The 19,756-nt window shown below is 40.2% G+C and overlaps 1 protein-coding gene and 1 long non-coding RNA gene across 2 annotated transcripts in view; both read right to left on the bottom strand.

Annotated features, from left to right (window-relative positions):
- LOC143489349 (uncharacterized) overlaps positions 1-19,756 on the bottom strand; it is a 30,826-nt gene that overhangs the window by 10,648 nt on the left and 422 nt on the right. The window lies entirely within an intron of this gene.
- tmem174 (transmembrane protein 174) lies at positions 7,138-19,223 on the bottom strand. The gene is given in 6 exon segments (XM_076988277.1): positions 7,138-7,364; positions 18,525-18,606; positions 18,608-18,641; positions 18,643-18,878; positions 18,880-19,121; positions 19,184-19,223. Coding segments are annotated over 6 exon segments (861 nt in total).

Genomic DNA, 19,756 nt, shown 5'->3' with positions numbered 1-19,756 from the left:
TAATTTATTGCATATTATTACATGGACATTATTGACATTGACAAAGATGCCATAAAGTTACCTTTGCAAGCAACATTCATGTCGTCACAGAGTAAAAGACGACAGAGTGTACTTAGCATTAGTGGATTTTGTTCATTTTATCCAGTTAGCATTTTAGGAATCCCTTTAGGCCTTACAGATGCTGAAGAATCTAAGATATCTGAGATGATTTAAAGCTTAACATACCAGATCCATTTTATTTCCAATCACAGCATACATGGCCCAAGACAATGGAACAGCTGGAGCTCTCCAGCTCTTTATTGAAACGATACAAACACCTGCTTATGATGAAAAGTCCAGAGAAGGAATCTCCTGAAGGGTGAAGGAGCTGGAAAACATTTGGAGCGGTGGACCCATAGTGGCTCCAGAGGGGACAGTTTCACATGATTCAATGGCTTTCTCAGGCTGCTAAGTGAGACTGACAGCCACAGAAAATGAGAGTAGAGTTAGAGCCCAGGGGATGTTAATAGATTTGCCATCAGTGCCACATAGGCCCCCTTCCCCAGGTCATTGCACACACTGTCTGCTTTACCTCACATACTGAGACAATGGTCTTCTGGCCTTTTCTTATTTAGAGAAATTTAGAGCCTAAGAAGAAACAAATCTCTGTGTCTATATATATATATATATATATATATATATATATATATATATATATATATATATATATATATATATATATATATATAAGTTTACAGTGTCTGAAAGTCACTTCCTGTTGATCATACTGATTTCATCATCCAGGGATTGTATAGTCAGATGCATCCCAAATAAACTGGAACTTTGTCCATTTCCATCTGTGTGAACAGATGATCTGTGTGAGTCACAGTGGATATGCATGTGCAAGTTATTAGTGTTGCTGTGAGAGTGTGTATTTATGCTTATGTATGAACAAGTATATTGTGCTTAAACCACCCATATAAATTAATAAAAGTATGTATGTATGTGTGTGTGTGTGTGTGTGTGTGTGTGTGTGTGTGTGTGTGTGTGTGTGTGTGTGTGTGTATGTATGTGTGTGTGTGTGTGTGTGTGTGTGTGTGTGTGTGTGTGTGTGTGTGTGTGTGTGTGTGTGTGTGTGGGTGTATAACTGTGTGTGTGTGCGTGTGTGTGTGGGTGGATATGTGTGTGCATGTGTTTGTCTGTGTGGGTGTGTATATGTGTGCGTGTGTGTGTGGGTGGATAACTGTGTGTGTGTGCGTGTGTGTGTGGGTGGATGTGTGTGTGCATGTGTTTGTGTGTGTGGGTGTGTATATGTGTGTGTGTGTGTGTGTGGGTGGATAACTGTGTGTGTGTGCGTGTGTGTGTGGGTGGATGTGTGTGTGTGTGTGTGTGTGTTTGCATCTGTGTGTGTGTGTGTGTGTATGCGTGCGTGTTAGATGTGTTCTGTCTGGGTGGCAGTACCTACAGTGGGGCAACTGAGGCCGAAATTGGAACAGCAAGAGGATAATTTGGATTTGATTGGTTTCATGTGTTTTTCATGAACAACAAAGCCGACTCCCTCCCGCTTTGCTGTTCTGTGTTTGACTGCAAACATGGAATCCATTTGTCCCCTTTCTTCTCAGCCATCTATTTAGTGCTATGAAGCAGCATGTCACATGCTAAGCAGACCACCAACACAGTGGTTATCTTATGCGCTTACAGTGAGAGAGTACCACTGATGCAGGAGGTTAACCTAAAATGGTCTCTACAGTGACAGGTTCTATATTATATTGAACACACTATTAACTGTGTCAAATATGAATAGCAGTGTACCTCTTCTAAGAAGATATTAGATCTGCCTCAAGAAACTGAATGTCTGTACAGGTAGGAAACAATAGAGATGTAAAGACTTGAATTTGTGTGCCATCATAAATCCTAAGTATATATGTACATGTAGAGAGTACATTGATGTAGTGTACTGCGATACTGACTGCAGATGGGTTTGACTCATCCAAGTCTGTCAAAAATTAATGAAGCCAAAACATTTTTTTAAAGGTGATTATGAAAATTATAATTGGATTTTTTTTGTTCCAAACCAAACAATAAATATAAATAAGAAATTATAGGCTTGATTACATAACTTCATAGGGCAACATCCCAGATAGCAAAATATGATTGAATCAACACTGAAATATGGTTAGGCAGAAATATTGAATCCATGTTGGAGCCCGACATCTAAACTATATAGAAAGTGGTCGGTCACTTGAATGTTGATTTTCCACCATAACTGGAAACATTTTCCAGCAACGTTAGATTTTCCACCATAACTGATAATATATCAATGTTGATTCAACCATCATCTAAACTGGGATGCACATGCACGTTTTGTTTCATTTTATATTGAATCAATGTTGGATCCTGACATCTAAACTATACAGAAAGTGGTCAGTGACGTGAATGTTTTCCACCATAAATGATACTAAATCAATTTTCATTCAGCCATCATCTAAAGGGTAATCTGCATGAACATTTGCATTGATTTTAGTGAAAATAAATTCTATATATTGATTCAATCTATATTGATTCAAGTAGATTATCAAAATATTGAACCATTCTAAAACCACACGTGAAGCCATTAGAAAAGTTTAGCGTTTCACAAGTGAATATGAGAATGAGAACCACTACTACAACAATGATCTAAACCCCAAATTGCTCGATGAATGCTGCAGTGGGGAACTGTCAGAGCCCTCTATGACCTCTCAGAGGGCCTAAAATATTCTTAAAACATAAATATACACAATTTATCCAATTTTTAAAATCTACTTACAGTTTGACAATCAACATCTAAACAATTACAGAAATATAAGCAAATAAATTATTCAACCATGTCTATTCAATCTGTGTTGGAAGGTGAGGGGTTAAGTGGAAGTCTGTGAGCCTGTGTCTCCCCCTATCAGGACTGTGATGCCTCCGCAGAATGTTGGTGATTGGTGGGCCTGCTGTTCGTTTACAGAGGGCCTGGCAGTTATAATTCAGCGCAATACCAGTTTCAAATGACAGTAAAATTGACCAATCATATCTTCCCTCTTAGTGGGCGGGCTTAACTGTATGATAATTTCTGCCCGCTGTGGCGACGTTAGCTGGCGTTAGCGTACCACCGATGTCCTCGTGCGCGTTGTTTACATATGTAAACATGTAAAGAAAAAGGGGGTGGACCGATCCATTTCATATAGTAACTCATATAGTCATATATATATATATGAGTCATATAGTCATATAGTAACTTGTAGATGTTTTGTAGATGTTTTGTAGATGTTTTTATGACTACAGGTTATAACCAGGTGACTACAGGTTATGCACAAACAGTAAGTAATAATATTTATTAACAAATAAGATCATGTACAGAGAAAAAATACAAACTACTTTCCTCAATATGGTGTGTATTTAAAATGTGATAACCCCCCCGCCCAATGATAAAATGCTCTCACCCAGAGCTCAAAGGGGAGAGGATGGGGAAGAGAAGAGGTGGGGTGGTGACAACAAACAGCATACCTTGATTTAACACTGGTTAGACATTGGCATTTCAATCATTGGAAATCGACCATGAAACAACAATGATTCAATGACATCCTTTCAACATTGGTTACTTGGCTAGAATTGGAATATTGTTCTTTGGTTGATCCATCATCAGTCATCATCCTTAACCAAAAATCAACTTTTTTGACCATAATTCAACATTGAAATAATATCTTTTGCTATCTGGGATCTAGTCATTGATTAACTCTGATTACCTTGTACCTTCCTTGTCAGTGACATGAGCTCATACAATATGTCTGGAGGGGTGCTCTGATGATTTATGATCTATGCCATGGGTGAACAAATCAAGACCTAAGGGCTTCAAATGACCAAAATCTACTCTTGTGTGACTTTTGGGTCAGTATCTGAATATTGTTGTATTTCAAGCTCTATCATGCTGTGCACCATCATGCCTACCACGGACTGCTCGCTTGTAGGACAATTTACTAGTTCATCAACCCCTAAATGTCACTTCAGGTAAGAGCTGTGACCAGCTGTAGCTGCCAGTATGTAATGCCTTTAAAGCCTTTATCCTGTTTCACTTTAGCTTTCTAATGTTTTAAAGTGATTTGTGGGTGACTCAAAGCGAGAAGAAATGTGTCAAATGTGTCACCTTTGGGCCATGATGATGTGTGTGCCTAAAAAAATATACAGTGACACACCAAATTTTTAAAAAGCAAAACAAAATCTGGGGAAAATAAAAAAACAAGCCATAAATGGCTGAAAATACTTTTCTCTTGCACTGGATGAGAAGACAAATGTCAGCTTCTAACCAGAACCATTATCAAATCCTTTAGGGTTCACAAGGAGTTGCTAAAACTTGGCCTTTTATTTTGTTTTGTGACAATGAGTAATACAAGTTTTATTTTCAGATTTGGTATTTCATGACCATTAACAGTACATTTAAGGGGGTGTAGATCCATAGTCTAGCCCTCTGGTAGTGAGGATAGCAATTGGCCCCCACAATCATCAAAGTTTCTCATCATTCAATAATAGTTGAATTCAGTGTTGTAGTGTTAGTAGTGTATGTGGCATATGTACCAGACTGAGGACCAAGAGAAAACACTTGCAGCCCAATCCTCAGAGATCATATGCTGGTGCAGTGGGCCCTGGGTTCCTTCTGATACATGACAATGCTAGGCCTCATGTGGCTGAAGTGTGTCAGCAGTTCCTGCATGATGAAGACATTGATGCCATGGACTGGCCTGAATTGAGCACATCTGTGACATCATCCACCAACGCCACATTGCACCACAGACTGTCCAGGAGTTGACTGATGCTTTAATCCAGGTCTGGGAAAAGATTCCTCAGGACAACATCTGCCACCTCATCAGGAGCATGCCCAGGCGTTGTAAGGAGGCCATACAGGCATGAGAAGGCCATACACACTACTGAGCCTCATTTTAACATGTCTTGAGGAATTTCCGCTGAGGTTGAATCAGCCTGTCATTTGATTTTCCACTTTGATTTTGAGTATAACACCTGTTAGTGAGCCAACTGAATGGGTTAATTGGGTTGTTGCGACAAAAAAGAACAATGGAATGCTCAGGGTGTGCTTGGACCCTTGTGACCTGAATCAGGCAGGTAAACGCCAGCATTACTCCATTCCAACTCCAGAAGATGTCCGTAGCAAATTGACAGGAAAGTCTATCTTCTCCATCCTAGATGAAAAGGACGGACACTGGCAGATCAAGTTGGATGAGCCTTTGTCAAAGCTCATTGACATGCCTGAACCTGAGGACAAACAAAGTCTGCAACGTCTGTTGGGAATGACAAAATTCTTGGCACAATACATTCCAAATGAAGCTTCACTCACGGCTCCTCTCAGACAGTTGCTAAAGAAGGACGCAGCCTGGCAGTGGTGTCCTCACCATAGTGCAGCACTGAACACTCTAAAGAACGCTCTCACACAAGCCCCAGTTCTCAGGTATTTTGACCATGAAAAGGAACTCACTTTACAAGCAGATTCCTCCAAGGATGGATTGGGAGTTTGTCTGTTGCAAGAGGCCGCCCAGTGTGCTATGCATCGCGAGTGCTCACAGATACTGAGAAAAGATATGCACAAATAGAAAAGTAGTTATTTGCCATAGTGTTTGCCACCAAGAGGTTCAAGAGGTGAATGTGCAATCTGATCACAAGCCACTGGAAGTCATAATGCACAAGCCGCTGAGCAAAGCACCAGCACGACTGCAAGCAATGATGCTACAATTGCAAAGGTATGATTTACATGTGACATACACACCAGGTAAGGACTTGCACATTGCAGACGCTCTATCACGCGCCACAGTTGGAAGAGGCAGTGAAGCCATGTCTGAAAATCCATGTGAGGAGAAAGTTGTATACGCCTTAGAACAGGTATCACCAAATGGCGGACCGCGGTCCGGATCCGGACCCGAACGCCGTCCTGTCCGGACCCAATCACATTCCTGATTAACTGGATACGGACCCAAATGCCAAAAAAATTTTAACGGGAGACTATATTTTAAACCGGAGAATTTATTTTCAGACGAGTGTTACGTTCACCACCCATTTGAGTGTTACGTTCGCCGCCTACCCCCCCCCCCCCCCCCCCCCCTCTACAACTTTCGTTCGACACCACCCCCCCCCCCCCCCCCCCCCCCCCACTCGTTCGCCACCGCGGACCCGGACCTAAGGTCTGAGCTATCTGCCAAAAATGGACCGCGGAAAGATTTAATTGATTACCCCTGCCTTAGAAGCTACTGATGCCCTGAGTGAAGAAACCCTCAGGAGACTGAAGGAGGCAACTGCCACTGATAGCGTATTACAAACTGTATGCAAAAAACATCTGACAGGTTGGTCCATAAAGAAGCACAGCCTTGAGCGATCACTTCACTGTTACTGGCCAATGCGTGACATCATTAGCATCCAAAATGAAATGAGAAAACTATCATACCCCAGAGCTTCAGAAAAGTGATTTTTAGACAAATTGCGAAATTGTGATTTTTAGACACATCAAGGAGTGCAACGCACAAAAGCCAAAGCAACAGGACATAGAGACCATGATCGAGAAATGTTTACAATGCCAGCAGTTCTTATCAAAACATCAGCAAGAACCAGTCATGCCTCATCAGGTTCCAGAGCTACCATGGATGAAAGTCGGAGCAGATATCTTCATGCTGAAAGGTCAGTCGTATCTTCTGCTAGTGGATTATTTGACCAAGTATCCAGAGGTGCTGAACTTACCTGATACAACTGCGTATACAGTAATTCAAAAAATGAAGTCTGTTTTTGCAAGGCATGGGATCCCCAAAGAGCTGGTGAGCGATCATGTCCCATTCGCCAGCTATGAGATGAAATCGTTTGCGGATTCATGGGAGATCAAGCTCACACACTCCAGCCCAGGTTTGAGCTCACACACTCCAGCCCAGGTTTTCCCTCGTCAAACGGAATGGCTGAGCGATCCATCAAAACAATTAAAACAAGTACTGAAGAAGGCCATGCAGTCCGGCACAGACCCACTTCTTGTGCTGTTGTCGCTCAGAAACACACCGGTGACAGGACTACATATGTCACCTGCACAGATGTTAATGGGCAGAGTCTTGCGGAGCACGCTCCCTTGATCCAGTGCAGTACTGAAGCAGTTCACGCCACAGAATGTCCATGAAAGGATACAGAATCTGTGGCGTTGTCAAAAACACCACTATGACCAGCATGCAAAGCCAGTTCCATCGCTGAGTCTGGATGACACTGTACACATGCATACCCATCGAGGTTGGGAGCCTGTGGTGGTCCTTCAACAGAGAGCTGAACCACACTCCTATACCATGCAAACTCCAGCAGGTATGATGTTAAGGAGGAATAGACATCATCTGAGGAAGATCCACCCAAGACTATTCCGGAATACTCACCCTGATGAACACGTTGATTCAGAGATGACTAACCCGAGACCAGAAACAGACCAACAACCAGTTGACACTCCACCTCCTGTGGACAAGCACAATATGCCTATGTGCTACACGAGATCTGGTAGGGCAGTAAGACGACCAGCCAGATAAAGGGACTAATTAGACAACACGACGTGTTACCCAATGAGTGTCAAGCTTATAGGAGGGAGAAGTGAAATGTTAAAGTTTACAAGAAATGTGAAGTTTAAGTTGAAATGTCTGATTTAGATTTGTTTAGATCAAACACAAAGGTGAACAGGACACATTGTTAAGTCAAATAGAAACATGTCTAGTAATGGTTTACTGAAAGCCATTAGTTTACTGATAATACCACCTTAAGTATCTTGAAGTACACATGTTTAGGTGATATTGTGTTTGAGTTACTACACTTTATTTCATGCATCGAGTTCAGATTACTTTAGTCGTAAACAATATCTCATTCTTGAAAAGAGGGATGTGATATACATGGGCATGCGATCTGTGCTCGATTGCATGGTACTGTCATGACCACTAGGTTCGGTGATTGATTGATTACACTGTATGTATGTGTGCTTGTTGTTGAGCTACTGAGTAATAGGAGTTGTACCACATCCTTACTTCCGTTGATTACTAATAAGTAACCCACGTTAATATTGCTGTATCGTAAGCATACAAATATATTATACTATACTATATTATACTATATATATATATAATATATATGGCTGTAGGGCGGCATGGTGGTGTGGTGGTTAGCACTTTCGCCTCACAGCAAGGCAGTCTGGGTTCGATTCTCGGTCTGGGCTGCTCTGTGTGGAGTTTGCATGTTCTCCCTGTGCCTGCGTGGGTTTCCTCCGAGTACTCCGGTTTCCTCCCACAGTCCAAAGACATGCGTGTTAGGTTGATTAATCACTCTAAATTGCCTGTAGGTGTGAGTGTGCGTGTGTGTTGGCCATGGTGTACCCTGCCTTCGCCCGGAGATGCTTGGATTGGCTCCAGCCCCCCCCGTGACCCCGACTAGCAGGATTAAGCGGTTCAGATAATGGATGGATGGATATATGGCTGTATTCCTAACCAAATTGCACAGTAGGGAGTGAGAACGAGTTTTCAAACATGTGAATTACCACCCACAACAAATCGCATGTGTGCTTACAGGGATGCAGCCACAAAGCTGCCAGGTTTGCTTCATGGAAAATTCATTTTTAAGAAGCTTCCTAATGGAGACATTGACAAGACTAAAGTTGTTTGCACCTTATGCAACACGGAATTAGTTTATTGTAGGAGTTCTACCAGTCTGAAGTAGCATTTAAACACAAAGCACCCGTTTGCTAATGCTGCTGACGCTGGGTCAAGCACTGATGCAGCCCAGGGGAAGAGTCACCGCCGCCGAAAACAGGTTAAATGTACTAAATGTTGGCTTACATTTCAAATCTCATGTTTAGCTGAATGAACGCGCGTACATTTTATTGAGTATGTTTTTTTTCTTCAAGTATCAAAGTAGAACAGCTCCCTCAAGCAGTCATTGATGCATTTTGGAAACAGGAGATGAGCCCCTGGTCTAATGCACCCTCTGTATTAAGAAATCCTATCTCAAAAACTGACTTTTAGTCATTACTTGGGTAACACACATATGAGCCATTTTAATATAGATTAATCTATATTAATTTCAAGACTTCAGTGAGATTAATCTAGATTAAAAAAATTAATCTATAATCTATGCCCACCCCTAATATATATACAGAGATTTGATTTTGGGGGCGGGGGGGGTCGTGTGTGTGTCAAACGTTGACGGGGGGGGGGGGTTATGTCCAGTGTTGGGAACGTTACTTTAAAAAAGTACTTAGTTATAGTTACTCGCTACTTGTTCAAAAAAGTAACTGAGTTAGTAACTGAATTACTCTATAATAAAAGTAACTCGTTACCAGAGAAAGTAACTATTTGCGTTACAGTTAAAAAAAAGTTATATGCCAATGGATAAGGATTTTTTTGAAAAAGCAGTTTTCAAACTGACAACAGTAGAGTCAGTTGAAATGAGTAGATCAGAAAGGTGTTTAAATTTTGATATTTATTGCACATCCACAGACCAGTGCAGGATAAAATCCTTTAATATCCCAAAATTTTTTTATTTATTTATTTTTTATTTAACCTTTATTTAACCAGAAAAAACCTCATTGAGATTAAAAATCTCTTTTTCAAGAGTGTCCTGGCCAAGACAGGCAGCAGTACATTCACAATTTACAATAAAAACAAACAATCATACATAAAGACAATAACAAGTTTTCAATACATCAGAACATAGAATCAAGACAATAAGTCAAATCAATTAATCAGTCAAAACATTTGCAACTAGAAGCATCCGCCTCCAAGTTGCTCAACATCCTCTTAAAAGAGCCCAAAGAAACCAGATCTTTAAGTTTCAAGTCTTTTTGTAGCTCATTCCAAGTAAATGGAGCTGCAAACCTAAATGCCTTTTTTCCCAGTTCAGTTCTAACTTTAGGAACAGACAATAAAAAAAGATTCTGGGAGCGTAGATTGTAAGAATCAATACTCTTTTGACTGAGATAGGTCAGAAGGTAGGATGGAAGTAGACCTAAAATAGACTTATAAACTAAAATAGACCAATGATATTTTCTACGAGCATACAACGAAGACCATCCAACACGCGCATACAGCATACAATGATGTGTAAGAGTTTTAAAATTGGTGATGAACCTCAGAGCTCCGTGATAGACAGTATCCAGAGACTGTAAGCTTTGAGAAGAGGCGTGCATATACAAAACATCACCGTAATCTAATACAGATATAAATGTAGCAGAAACCAGTCTCTTTCTAGATTCAAAAGAGAGACATGATTTTATTCGAAAGAAAAAACCTAACTTCAGTTTTAATTTTTTAACAAATTGCTGAATCTGAGCAGTAAAAGAAAGAGAACTATCAATTAAAATGCCTAGATATTTATACGTAGGAACAAGTTCTATCTGAGTTCCTTGAGCAGTAATAATTGAAGGCAGGTTTGAAAGTTTGGATTTTGAATTAGAAAACATCATAACTTTTGTTTTATCAGCATTTAAAACCAGCTTTAAATCATAAAAATTTTGTTGTATAATGTTAAAATCAAGTTGTAACTGACTGAGAGCTTGGATAGGTGTGGATGCAGAAGTATACATAACTGTGTCATCAGCATAAAAATGAAATTTTGCATTACAAATATTGTAATTAATGTTATTAATATAAAGTATGAACAAAAGCAGCCCCAGGACTGACCCTTGTGGAACACCCTTTTGCACAGTGAGTAAGCTGGAAGTGCAGCCATCTACTTGTACACACTGTGTTCTGCCTATTAGGTAATTTTTAAACCAGCCAACTGCATGGTCTGACAATCCTGCTTTAGATAATCTGTGTGCAAGGATGGAATGGTCTACAGTATCAAAAGCTTTAGACAAGTCAATAAAAAGGGCCGCACAATGCTGTTTGTTATCAATAGTATCTATAAAATCATTAAAAACATTAAGTGCTGCTGTAATTGTGCTGTGTTTTTTCCTAAAACCAGATTGAACATCAGACAAAATACTATTCTCATTTAAAAAATCCTTTAGCTGATCACTAATAAGAGACTCAAGAACTTTAGCCAGAACAGACAACTTGGAAATAGGTCTATAATTATTTAAGATCGTGGGGTCACCTCCTTTAAGCAAAGGAGTAACCTGGGCAGATTTCCAAATAGGTGGTATGGTATTAGAGACTAAGGACAAGTTAAATATATGAGTCAAAGGTGGGGCAATAAAATCAGTTGCTAATTTTAAAAAGTAAGGCTCAAGTTTGTCCGGGCCTGCAGCTTTTGTTAAGTCTAAGAGACTGAGGGTTTTGTGAACCTCAGTAACTTTAATAAGATTAAAAGTAAAAGAATCATTTAAACGAGTCTGGTTATCAGACTTAGCAGGAAAGGAGTTATATGAAGAGTTAGATTTTGTGAGGTTAAGAGACTCAAATAAGAATCCTGAAGCAACAAAATGCTCATTAAAACAAGCAAGCATTTTGGCCTTATCCGAGATTTTTTGAGAGTCTTTAATAATGCATGGAGGCAACTCAGAACCTTTACTATTTTCTGTAATAGATTTGATGATTTTCCAGAATTTTAAAGGGTTATTTAAATTTTGAGTAGTTTGTGAAAGAAAATAATTAGCTTTAGCTTTCCTGATCTTGACAGTACATGTATTACGTAATTGCCTAAAAACTAACCAGTCAGAGTTTTGATCTGTTTTTCTGGCTTTCGTCCAGGCCAGATTACGCTGATGGAGAAGATCTGAAAGGTCTGGAGTGAACCATGCATTGTTTCTACCTTTGACTCTATACCTCCGAAATGGAGCATGTTTATTGATAATGTTAATGAAACCATCATAAAAAAATTCCCAAGCAATATCAATATCTGCAATGAGATTAATTTTTTCCCAGTCAAATTGAAATAAATCATGAAGAAAACCTTGTTCAGAAAAATGCTTCATGTCACGTTTATAAATAATGCGAGGTTTAGTTTTAGGCATATTAGTATTTCTCACTGTTGCAACAGCACAGTGGTCACTGACATCTTTGTTTTTTACAAATCTTTGTAAAAAAAATAAAAATAGTAAACAGTTACACTATATAAAGTGCATTTACATCTATCAAATAAAATAAAATTCTCTCAATCTGAGACAACTGTTTTTTTCACAACAGAATAAACTTAACAATACAACCTCTATTCTTAATTAAATAATTCAAATACCCAGTCTGGTAGACATTCAGGAACTTCAAGTATTTTCTTAAATAATGTTTATATCGCCACCTTGAAAATGCTAATTTTTCTTCGGCTTGCTCCTGACTCGCCATTTCTGTCTCTTCTTCGTTTGTGTCGTGTGCTTCGGTGCGCATGTAAAAACACTGGCTCTGATTGGCTACCATAACGCTGCCTTAGACAATCGCTTTAAACAGGTGTTACACCGAGAACCGTGATCTATCGAGATCTTTCTTTTGTTTGCGCGTCACTGCTTTTCTTTGCGTCTCGCATTTTACGTTCATAATTTTTTTTGCGCTTCTCTCTTTTCTTTGCTCCGGTTTTACCCTCTGTGTGGGGCGGGGAAAGAGGCGTGGCCAAGAGCGAAAGGCGTGCTGTGAACTTTCAGCGTCATCAGTTGAACCGTCACACAGCACTGCAATTTGGTTACTGGTATCGTGGCAGACGGTCGCCCAGCTGGACCACAGGTATATGCGTGCAGACATAGACATCAGGTGCTAAAGCACCACCAACTCTGCCCTTTATCAACGAAAGTGCCCTTTTAAAACTTCGTTTAAAAAATATATATTATTATTATTATTATTAACATTTTACTGAGGTCGGTTTGAAATGATCTTTTGAAAGCCTGAGCGATTAAAAACAATCGGTCTTGTTTTTAAAACAACAGAGGTCTTGTTGCTAACGCGAGTGACCGTAGTCGCGCACTACGGTCACTCGCGAAAGTTTAATCAGTCTTAATGGTCCAATGAAGGTAATTTAAAAACCAAGACATTTCCTCACTTAAAAAAAACCCGGGACGCCCGGGACAGGATGTGAAATACGGACATGTCCCGGGAAATACGGACGTTTGGTCACCCTATCGTACTAGGAATACATTTAGCAGCTAAGTTATCATTACTGACCTTTGCGTTAACACCAACATGTTTCCTTCCTACATAAAGTGCAAATAACACTATTTTTGTTTGTACTTCCATCTGGAAGTTTCTTATATTTAAATTTCCCATCCACCAGCGTAGCCTCTTCAGTCATCTCCATCATGATCTTATTGTGCGTCCATATAATCTGTATATGTCTGGAACTCGTGCACTGAGAAACATTCCACGGTGCTAAAGTGTCTCATGCGTTAATTTTTTTAGTTCGTTAATTCTCCTGTAATTAATTAATCGAAATTAATGCGTTAAAGTCCCACCACTAATATTTTTGTTTTAAGAATATGTGTACTGTGTAGAGAGGCCTGACGGTTCCCCACTGATGTAGCGTATTTCAGCTTGTTCCATTATTTCCTTTCTTGGAATGAAATAATGTGCTCTCTCTCTCTCTCTCTCTTATTTGAGACTTGTTTAAACGTTTGACGTGATCCGTAATTCATAAAACGGCACAAGTACTACGGAGCTCTCAAATAATGAGCTTTGTCGACCACCCGCACTTTATGGCGCAGTGAAATTAACAGAAGTCACATTGCGCTGCGGTTTCCACAAAGGGCTTGGCCAGTCTTAGCATACAGTATAAAGCCATGTTTTCGAAAGAAAACATTTGCATTTGTCAAGTTCTTCCTTTGGACGGGAACTTGCAGAATTCTGGTGGACCTTCATGTTGGAAGTCACATAAATAATTTACACCAAACCTACAGACAGCTAATATTAAAACGAAACAAACCATGTCTCTTCAACAATTTAAATAGACGTACCAGGAAAAAATAAAAAATAACATTTCCTGATGCCGTTTATGAAGATATGGCCATATGTATTTTCTTTTGCAGGTTTAAGATATTGTTTACGAGTCTTTTTACAGGTCGCTCAATTTTGACGAAGCTAGAAATAACCAGAGAGAGGCTTGTTTTTAAAAGTGGTATAAAATAGTGTGTATTGTAGAATTTGCCCCAGGTTTAGTTCGGTGTAAGAAATACGGTTACGAAAGCAATATATATTAAACATACGCACACGATCACATCTTCTCATTGTTATAGTTTATTATTCAGGCAGGCAAAAATATTTTACTTTCTCTTTGTCAAAAAGTATATTAAAGCATTTCTAAATAAATCAAGTAGGCTTATAAATAAATGGGCAGACAAATCTCACTATACTACGTAAAAAGAATGTTTTGACATTCTTATTCATATTTACATTCTTATTTAGCCTATTTTATGTTGTTTTATGAGTGGGGGTCGTATTTTCAGATGTTGTATGTCCCGACCATTGGTGGTAAATATTTAATTATAAATGAAAAATACTGTACCGCTGTAGCATAGACAGGCACTTGTCTGCCTACGTCAGTATGCAATATTGTGGTTGTGATGTCAACTAATATAATATAAGAAATATGGCCAATTAACTTTTATGTTAAATCATACTGTATTAAATAAATAACCAATAAATGCGCTAATTGCAAAGCCCTCTTCAGTATCGTTGGGACTGTTGTCTTATTTCCGCACTCGTTCCGCCCTCATGTGGCATAGACATGACATTCGCGTGTGCTTTGGACTACTGAGTACCGAATATATGCGGACACCGGATTGGGTCATTTATCAACCACTAGAAGCATACAAGGCAGGAAATTAACTCGCAGTTTAACCCTCAAGTGAAAAGCAGAAACAGTAGGCAGCTGGCAATTTATCACGGTTATAGCCTTTTCACATTCACTTGACATTAAGCGAATGTTCCGTTTAATAAATGTTCTAAAAACCTCCAGTATATTTTAGTTGCTCTGCGGCTTACCGTAGGAAAGATATCAAACGAACTGGTTCAATTCGATAATGGGTTTTTATGCAGTTTCTAAAACTTACCTATTCTCTGCTTTCTGGAAAAGTCAAATGTCTATATTACTTATTACTGTGATGCACACTAACATCTTCATTGAGAACACTGTAGCGTTACAACTTATTAGGTCAGACCATGAAAACAAACGGTGCACGTCTGACTGCATAATTTTTCATCGCCCATTTAAACTCATCTGACGTAACTAATAGCGTGCATTACGTTGGCAGCGGAAGCGCCAATGAAAGCGTCAATACATCACAATAACTCAAGATACCAATACCTGAACAGATTTTTTCAAGAGATTCTTCAACTCATGAATATTGAATCAGCTGGGATTCATTAGAAAAAAAAACACCTATTTTATTTTTTCATTTAAAATGAATTAATTCCTTTATACTTTATTACAAGAACATTTATCGCAAATAATTTTCTGATGGTACAGAAGGGTAAAGGTTGTCGTATGGTGGTGGAGAGATGCTATCTGTCTCCACCTTCTGTTCATCCATATCTCTGTCTGGATTTTGGCTCCTGTCAGTGAGTGAACAAATGAAGAAAATTGGTGTTGGCATATAGGGAGCACAACATTTCAGTGACAATAAATAAATATATTACAAAACAAATATAACATTCATTATTCAAAAGAATAATTGTAGGGGAAATGCAGACATAAATATGTTTTTAATTAAGGTGTCTCTTCCTCCAGTATGTCAATGAGGTGGACTAGACTGACAAACGAGTGGAAGAGTTTAGGGCTAAGCTGTGTATTTGATTACTCTTACTCTTATACTACCCTACTGTGTTCAAGGGCACCATGGCAACAGTTCCATCTTTGGAGTATGGGGGGCAAGCACTTGAGTGAACTTGTGTTCAGGTTACCATAGTGACAGTTCCATCCTTGGAACACAGTGGGATATCATTCGAGACCCAAGCCATGCTCTCCCTACTTCACTGGACTCTTTGTTTGGTTTGATGAAGAGAGGAACTATCCCCAAGTGGAGGAAAAGTTAAGCACAGCTCCCTGATTATGACGGGAGGTCCAATCCCCAAAATGCACAAGTTCTGAATTTCAGCATACTGAAGCGGGTTCGGGAAACGAGGCAGTAACTGCTTAATCCAGAAAATCCAGAGGAGGGAAACTTTATTTTCCAGGCAACTCAAACAATAGCACTGTTCTCTTCCCCTCCCCTGGCGCACGCAGGCACCGCTCACCCAGTGTCACTTAAAGGGCTAAAACTCCCTGAGTGGCCAAGTGCCTGTTAGGGAATACACTGAGAGGAGTAGTAGTCGCTACAATACCATCTTTCCTGCGATTTGGTTTAGACAATTGGCAGCAGCACCAATGTCATTATAGAGATGGTGGATCCAGTGTCAAAGAGCGCTGCACAATGAAATCATTTGATAATGAAAGCAGGGTGAAAGCAAAGAGATTTTGCTGCATGCTCTGGTGAAATGTATGTCTCAACAACGCATTGTGTGCTGTTTTTTTCTTAATCCTCTTTCACTGCTGTTCCTTTGTCATTTCCCATATAGTCATACCTTCACCAGGCAAAAGGTCTCTAAGACTTGGTGGCCCAGACTGCTCTATACTTCTTTCTTTGTTAATGAAGACTCTGCAGGCTCTAGCATAACCATAAAGGGATGTGTTATTGGCCAAAGCCCTATTGCCATGCATTCCTTAGTACTGAGAGCTGTCTCTGGAATTTGGATATAAGTTTGTTGATTCCAGGGAAATTGCAGAAGACAAACACACATCTGGTCCCTGGGTGGGCATAAACCACAAATCTTTTGATTAACAACCAAACACAATAACTGACTGCTCTTCAGAGAGTCCAATGAAATGACAAACTTTAGCACTTCTCAAGGGAATCATCAAAACATGGTGCCATGCTACAGAGTCTAACTGAGCTTTCAGTCATTGGTGGTAATCAGAGAGAATTGTAGCCAGTTGTACCAGAGGGGCATTAGAGGAAATTGTAGCCAATAGGCTTTGGCTGTTGTAGAGGTAGTGAGGCAACTAGGTTGGTCCTGTAATGTATTGACCAGGCGGAGAGGGATCCAAATGCGGAAGAATACCGCTTTTATTTAAATGTAACACTTGTACAGAAAACGGCAGGTGAATCACTAGCACTATGATCAGTAGTAATAGCGTTTTCTTGGGGTGGTCGGGACGGTCCAGGGTCATAACGGGGGAGCAGAAGACAGGAAGTACAGAGGGACGAGGCACGAGACAAGGTCGGGGTCATAAGCGAGGGTCGTAAGCACAGGAGATCAAACAGGTAATAGAAACGCTCGGTATGCGGCATGTGTCGGCAATACTTCGCAACTAGGAAGTGGAATGAGGGCGTATAAATATGGTAGAAAAGGGGGCGTGGTAATGAGTGACAGGTGAGGCAGTTCCAGGGGAGGTCAGGTGACATTCCTTACAGGTCCTCACATCCTGAGCAGCTCCTCAGCTGTCCGCTAGTGTTTTCCATGATGCTGTGCTTGCTTCCTTGAAAGCAGGCAGAGCTCACAATGTGCATTGTAGTTCACTAAATGTGTTGACTATCTACCACTTCTATTTTTAACTGGAGCTGGGCACTTCTAGCCCATTTCTAAGATAAGCGTTGCATTTGGCAAGCAAATTAGCTGAGTAAGCAGAACAAGAGTCCAGTGTTCACTGGACTCAGAGAAGTCATAAACAAAACTATTGCTTTGTGGAAACTCTGTATAACTCCCTCTGTTGTGCTATCCTTGGCAGTTCAGAAATTACACTATATATATCAACCGTCACAATGCTACAGCACTTTCAGATAGCATGCTGTTTAGTTGTACCTGCTCGAACCTGCTATATACAACATATTTATTGATTTCTCCTACATTTGCGAAACATCTTGCACACTATGCATACAATATGTGCCATATGTTTTGTGGATGTTTTCCAATGCCTTTTCTAAACCTTGTAATGTTTGAATAATCATTTAAAAAAAAGTGCTGTATTTTTGTCAATTGTGATTTTTACACCGCAATCGAAATTTGTCCTCCGCTTTTAACCCATCTGTGCAGTTAGAACACATACACACACTAGTGATTATTAGGGGGCTGTGGATAACATATGCCTAGAGCAGTGGGCAGCCCTAGCCCGGCGCCCGGGGAGCAGTTGGGGTTAGGTGCCTTGCTCAAGGGCACCTCAGTCATGGCCTCAGGTCTGGGAATCAAACCCATGACCCTCTGGTCACAAGACCAGTTCCCTACCACCAGGCTATGACTGCCCCAGTTTAGTTAAAACATGAATACTTTAACAAATTTTATGAATATTAACTTTAAAAATGCCTAATATCACAATGTATCTTTTTTGATGGTGATGAGCTGTTGAGAGGCAACCCTTCATTACAAGAGGAAAAATATCCTCTTAAGAAAAATATATCCCTCTTTTTTTCTTTCTGTTTTGAGGCAATCAAACCTCCAATATTCAACATGTAACGCATAACTCAAATGCATTTGATTCAATTATGCATTCAAGAAACCTGTTCAAGTCAGAGACTTTAGGTAAATTCACCTTTAGGTACTTCCGACTCACACATGAGAGATACACTGTACCTGCTATCTCTTGGCTCTGATGCAGCTCCAGCATTTCATCATCATTCAAGAAAGCAGAGTTGTCAATTGGGTATATGCTGTTAATACTGTGGTGGTGTGCTCACTGTGACTGATAGTGGCAGCTAGTGGCAGGTCCTCCTGACCCACCAAAGTTTGAAGCTGGCTTGACTGGAAGGCATTCCTTTGTGCCAGGCCCATGTCCTGTCTGTCCGAGGCATACGGTGGTGGGATGTAGTGCACCATAGTAGCCCTATGAAAAGTAGCCCATAGTAGCCCTATGAAAGGCTGATTGATACTGGAGAAGATAAAGGATGGTCCTGAAAGAGGTGGTAGGTCAATCTCCAACCCACCCTCCCACCTGCATCCTGCAGGCTTGGCAGGTGAACATTCTGAACTTGCATAGGCTGATGAGCACGAAGGTGCCACCCACGGACAACAGTATGGGTCCCAACAGCTGTGTCCACTCAAAGCTGCTGCCTCCTCTGTTATCACTAATATCACTATTGATCCAGCCCATTACTGTGAGCCTCATGCCCACCAGGCTCAGAAAGATGCCAGAGAAGAGCAGAGTGGCTCCAGCTTTGACTCCGTCGAACACTTAGCCATCTGGGCAGCTCGACGGCTGGGTGGGCACCACTGACAACCTGCTCATGGAAAACTCATTGGAAGTCTCTCCTCCAGGTTGGGCGGTGGTGCCATCATTAATAGTGTTGGCTTCAGGTGAGGTTGGAGCACAAGTGTTGGTCACATATTTCCAAAGATCTTGCACAGTGTAGCAGCTCATCTGTCTACTAGCCAGCCAAGATCCATGCAAGCCTTGTTTTGCCATCAGATTATATCCCTCTTCTGAGCTGTGGTCATTTCAAGATATTTGGTTTAAAGTTTTAGTTAATGTTTAAGAGGTCATTCTGGTCCAACCACAAATCAGTAACTGAAAGTCAGTGGAATGTTAAATCTCCAAACAAGTGTTTAAAATAACAAGCTTTAATTATAAAGGCAGCAATATACATGTGAAAGCAGATATTATCAGCTGCTAGAATCATGCCTAGACCAAATTGCAAATTGTACTTGTGGAATAATTCACTCTGTCACTTGTGAATTTGAAATGACTAACTGCCAAATCACAGATCAAACATACAAAGGAATACGTTTGAACAAGAAGGACTAGCACTAAAAGGACTTGCCAATAATGAATAAAGATCTAATAAGGCTGATCTAAAAATTTGTGGAGC

The sequence above is a fragment of the Brachyhypopomus gauderio genome, unplaced genomic scaffold, assembly GCF_052324685.1.
Source record: "Brachyhypopomus gauderio isolate BG-103 unplaced genomic scaffold, BGAUD_0.2 sc61, whole genome shotgun sequence".
Lineage (NCBI taxonomy): Eukaryota > Metazoa > Chordata > Actinopteri > Gymnotiformes > Hypopomidae > Brachyhypopomus > Brachyhypopomus gauderio.
The sequence above is the reverse complement of the archived record's forward strand: the minus strand, read 5'-3'. Positions and strand labels throughout refer to the sequence as shown.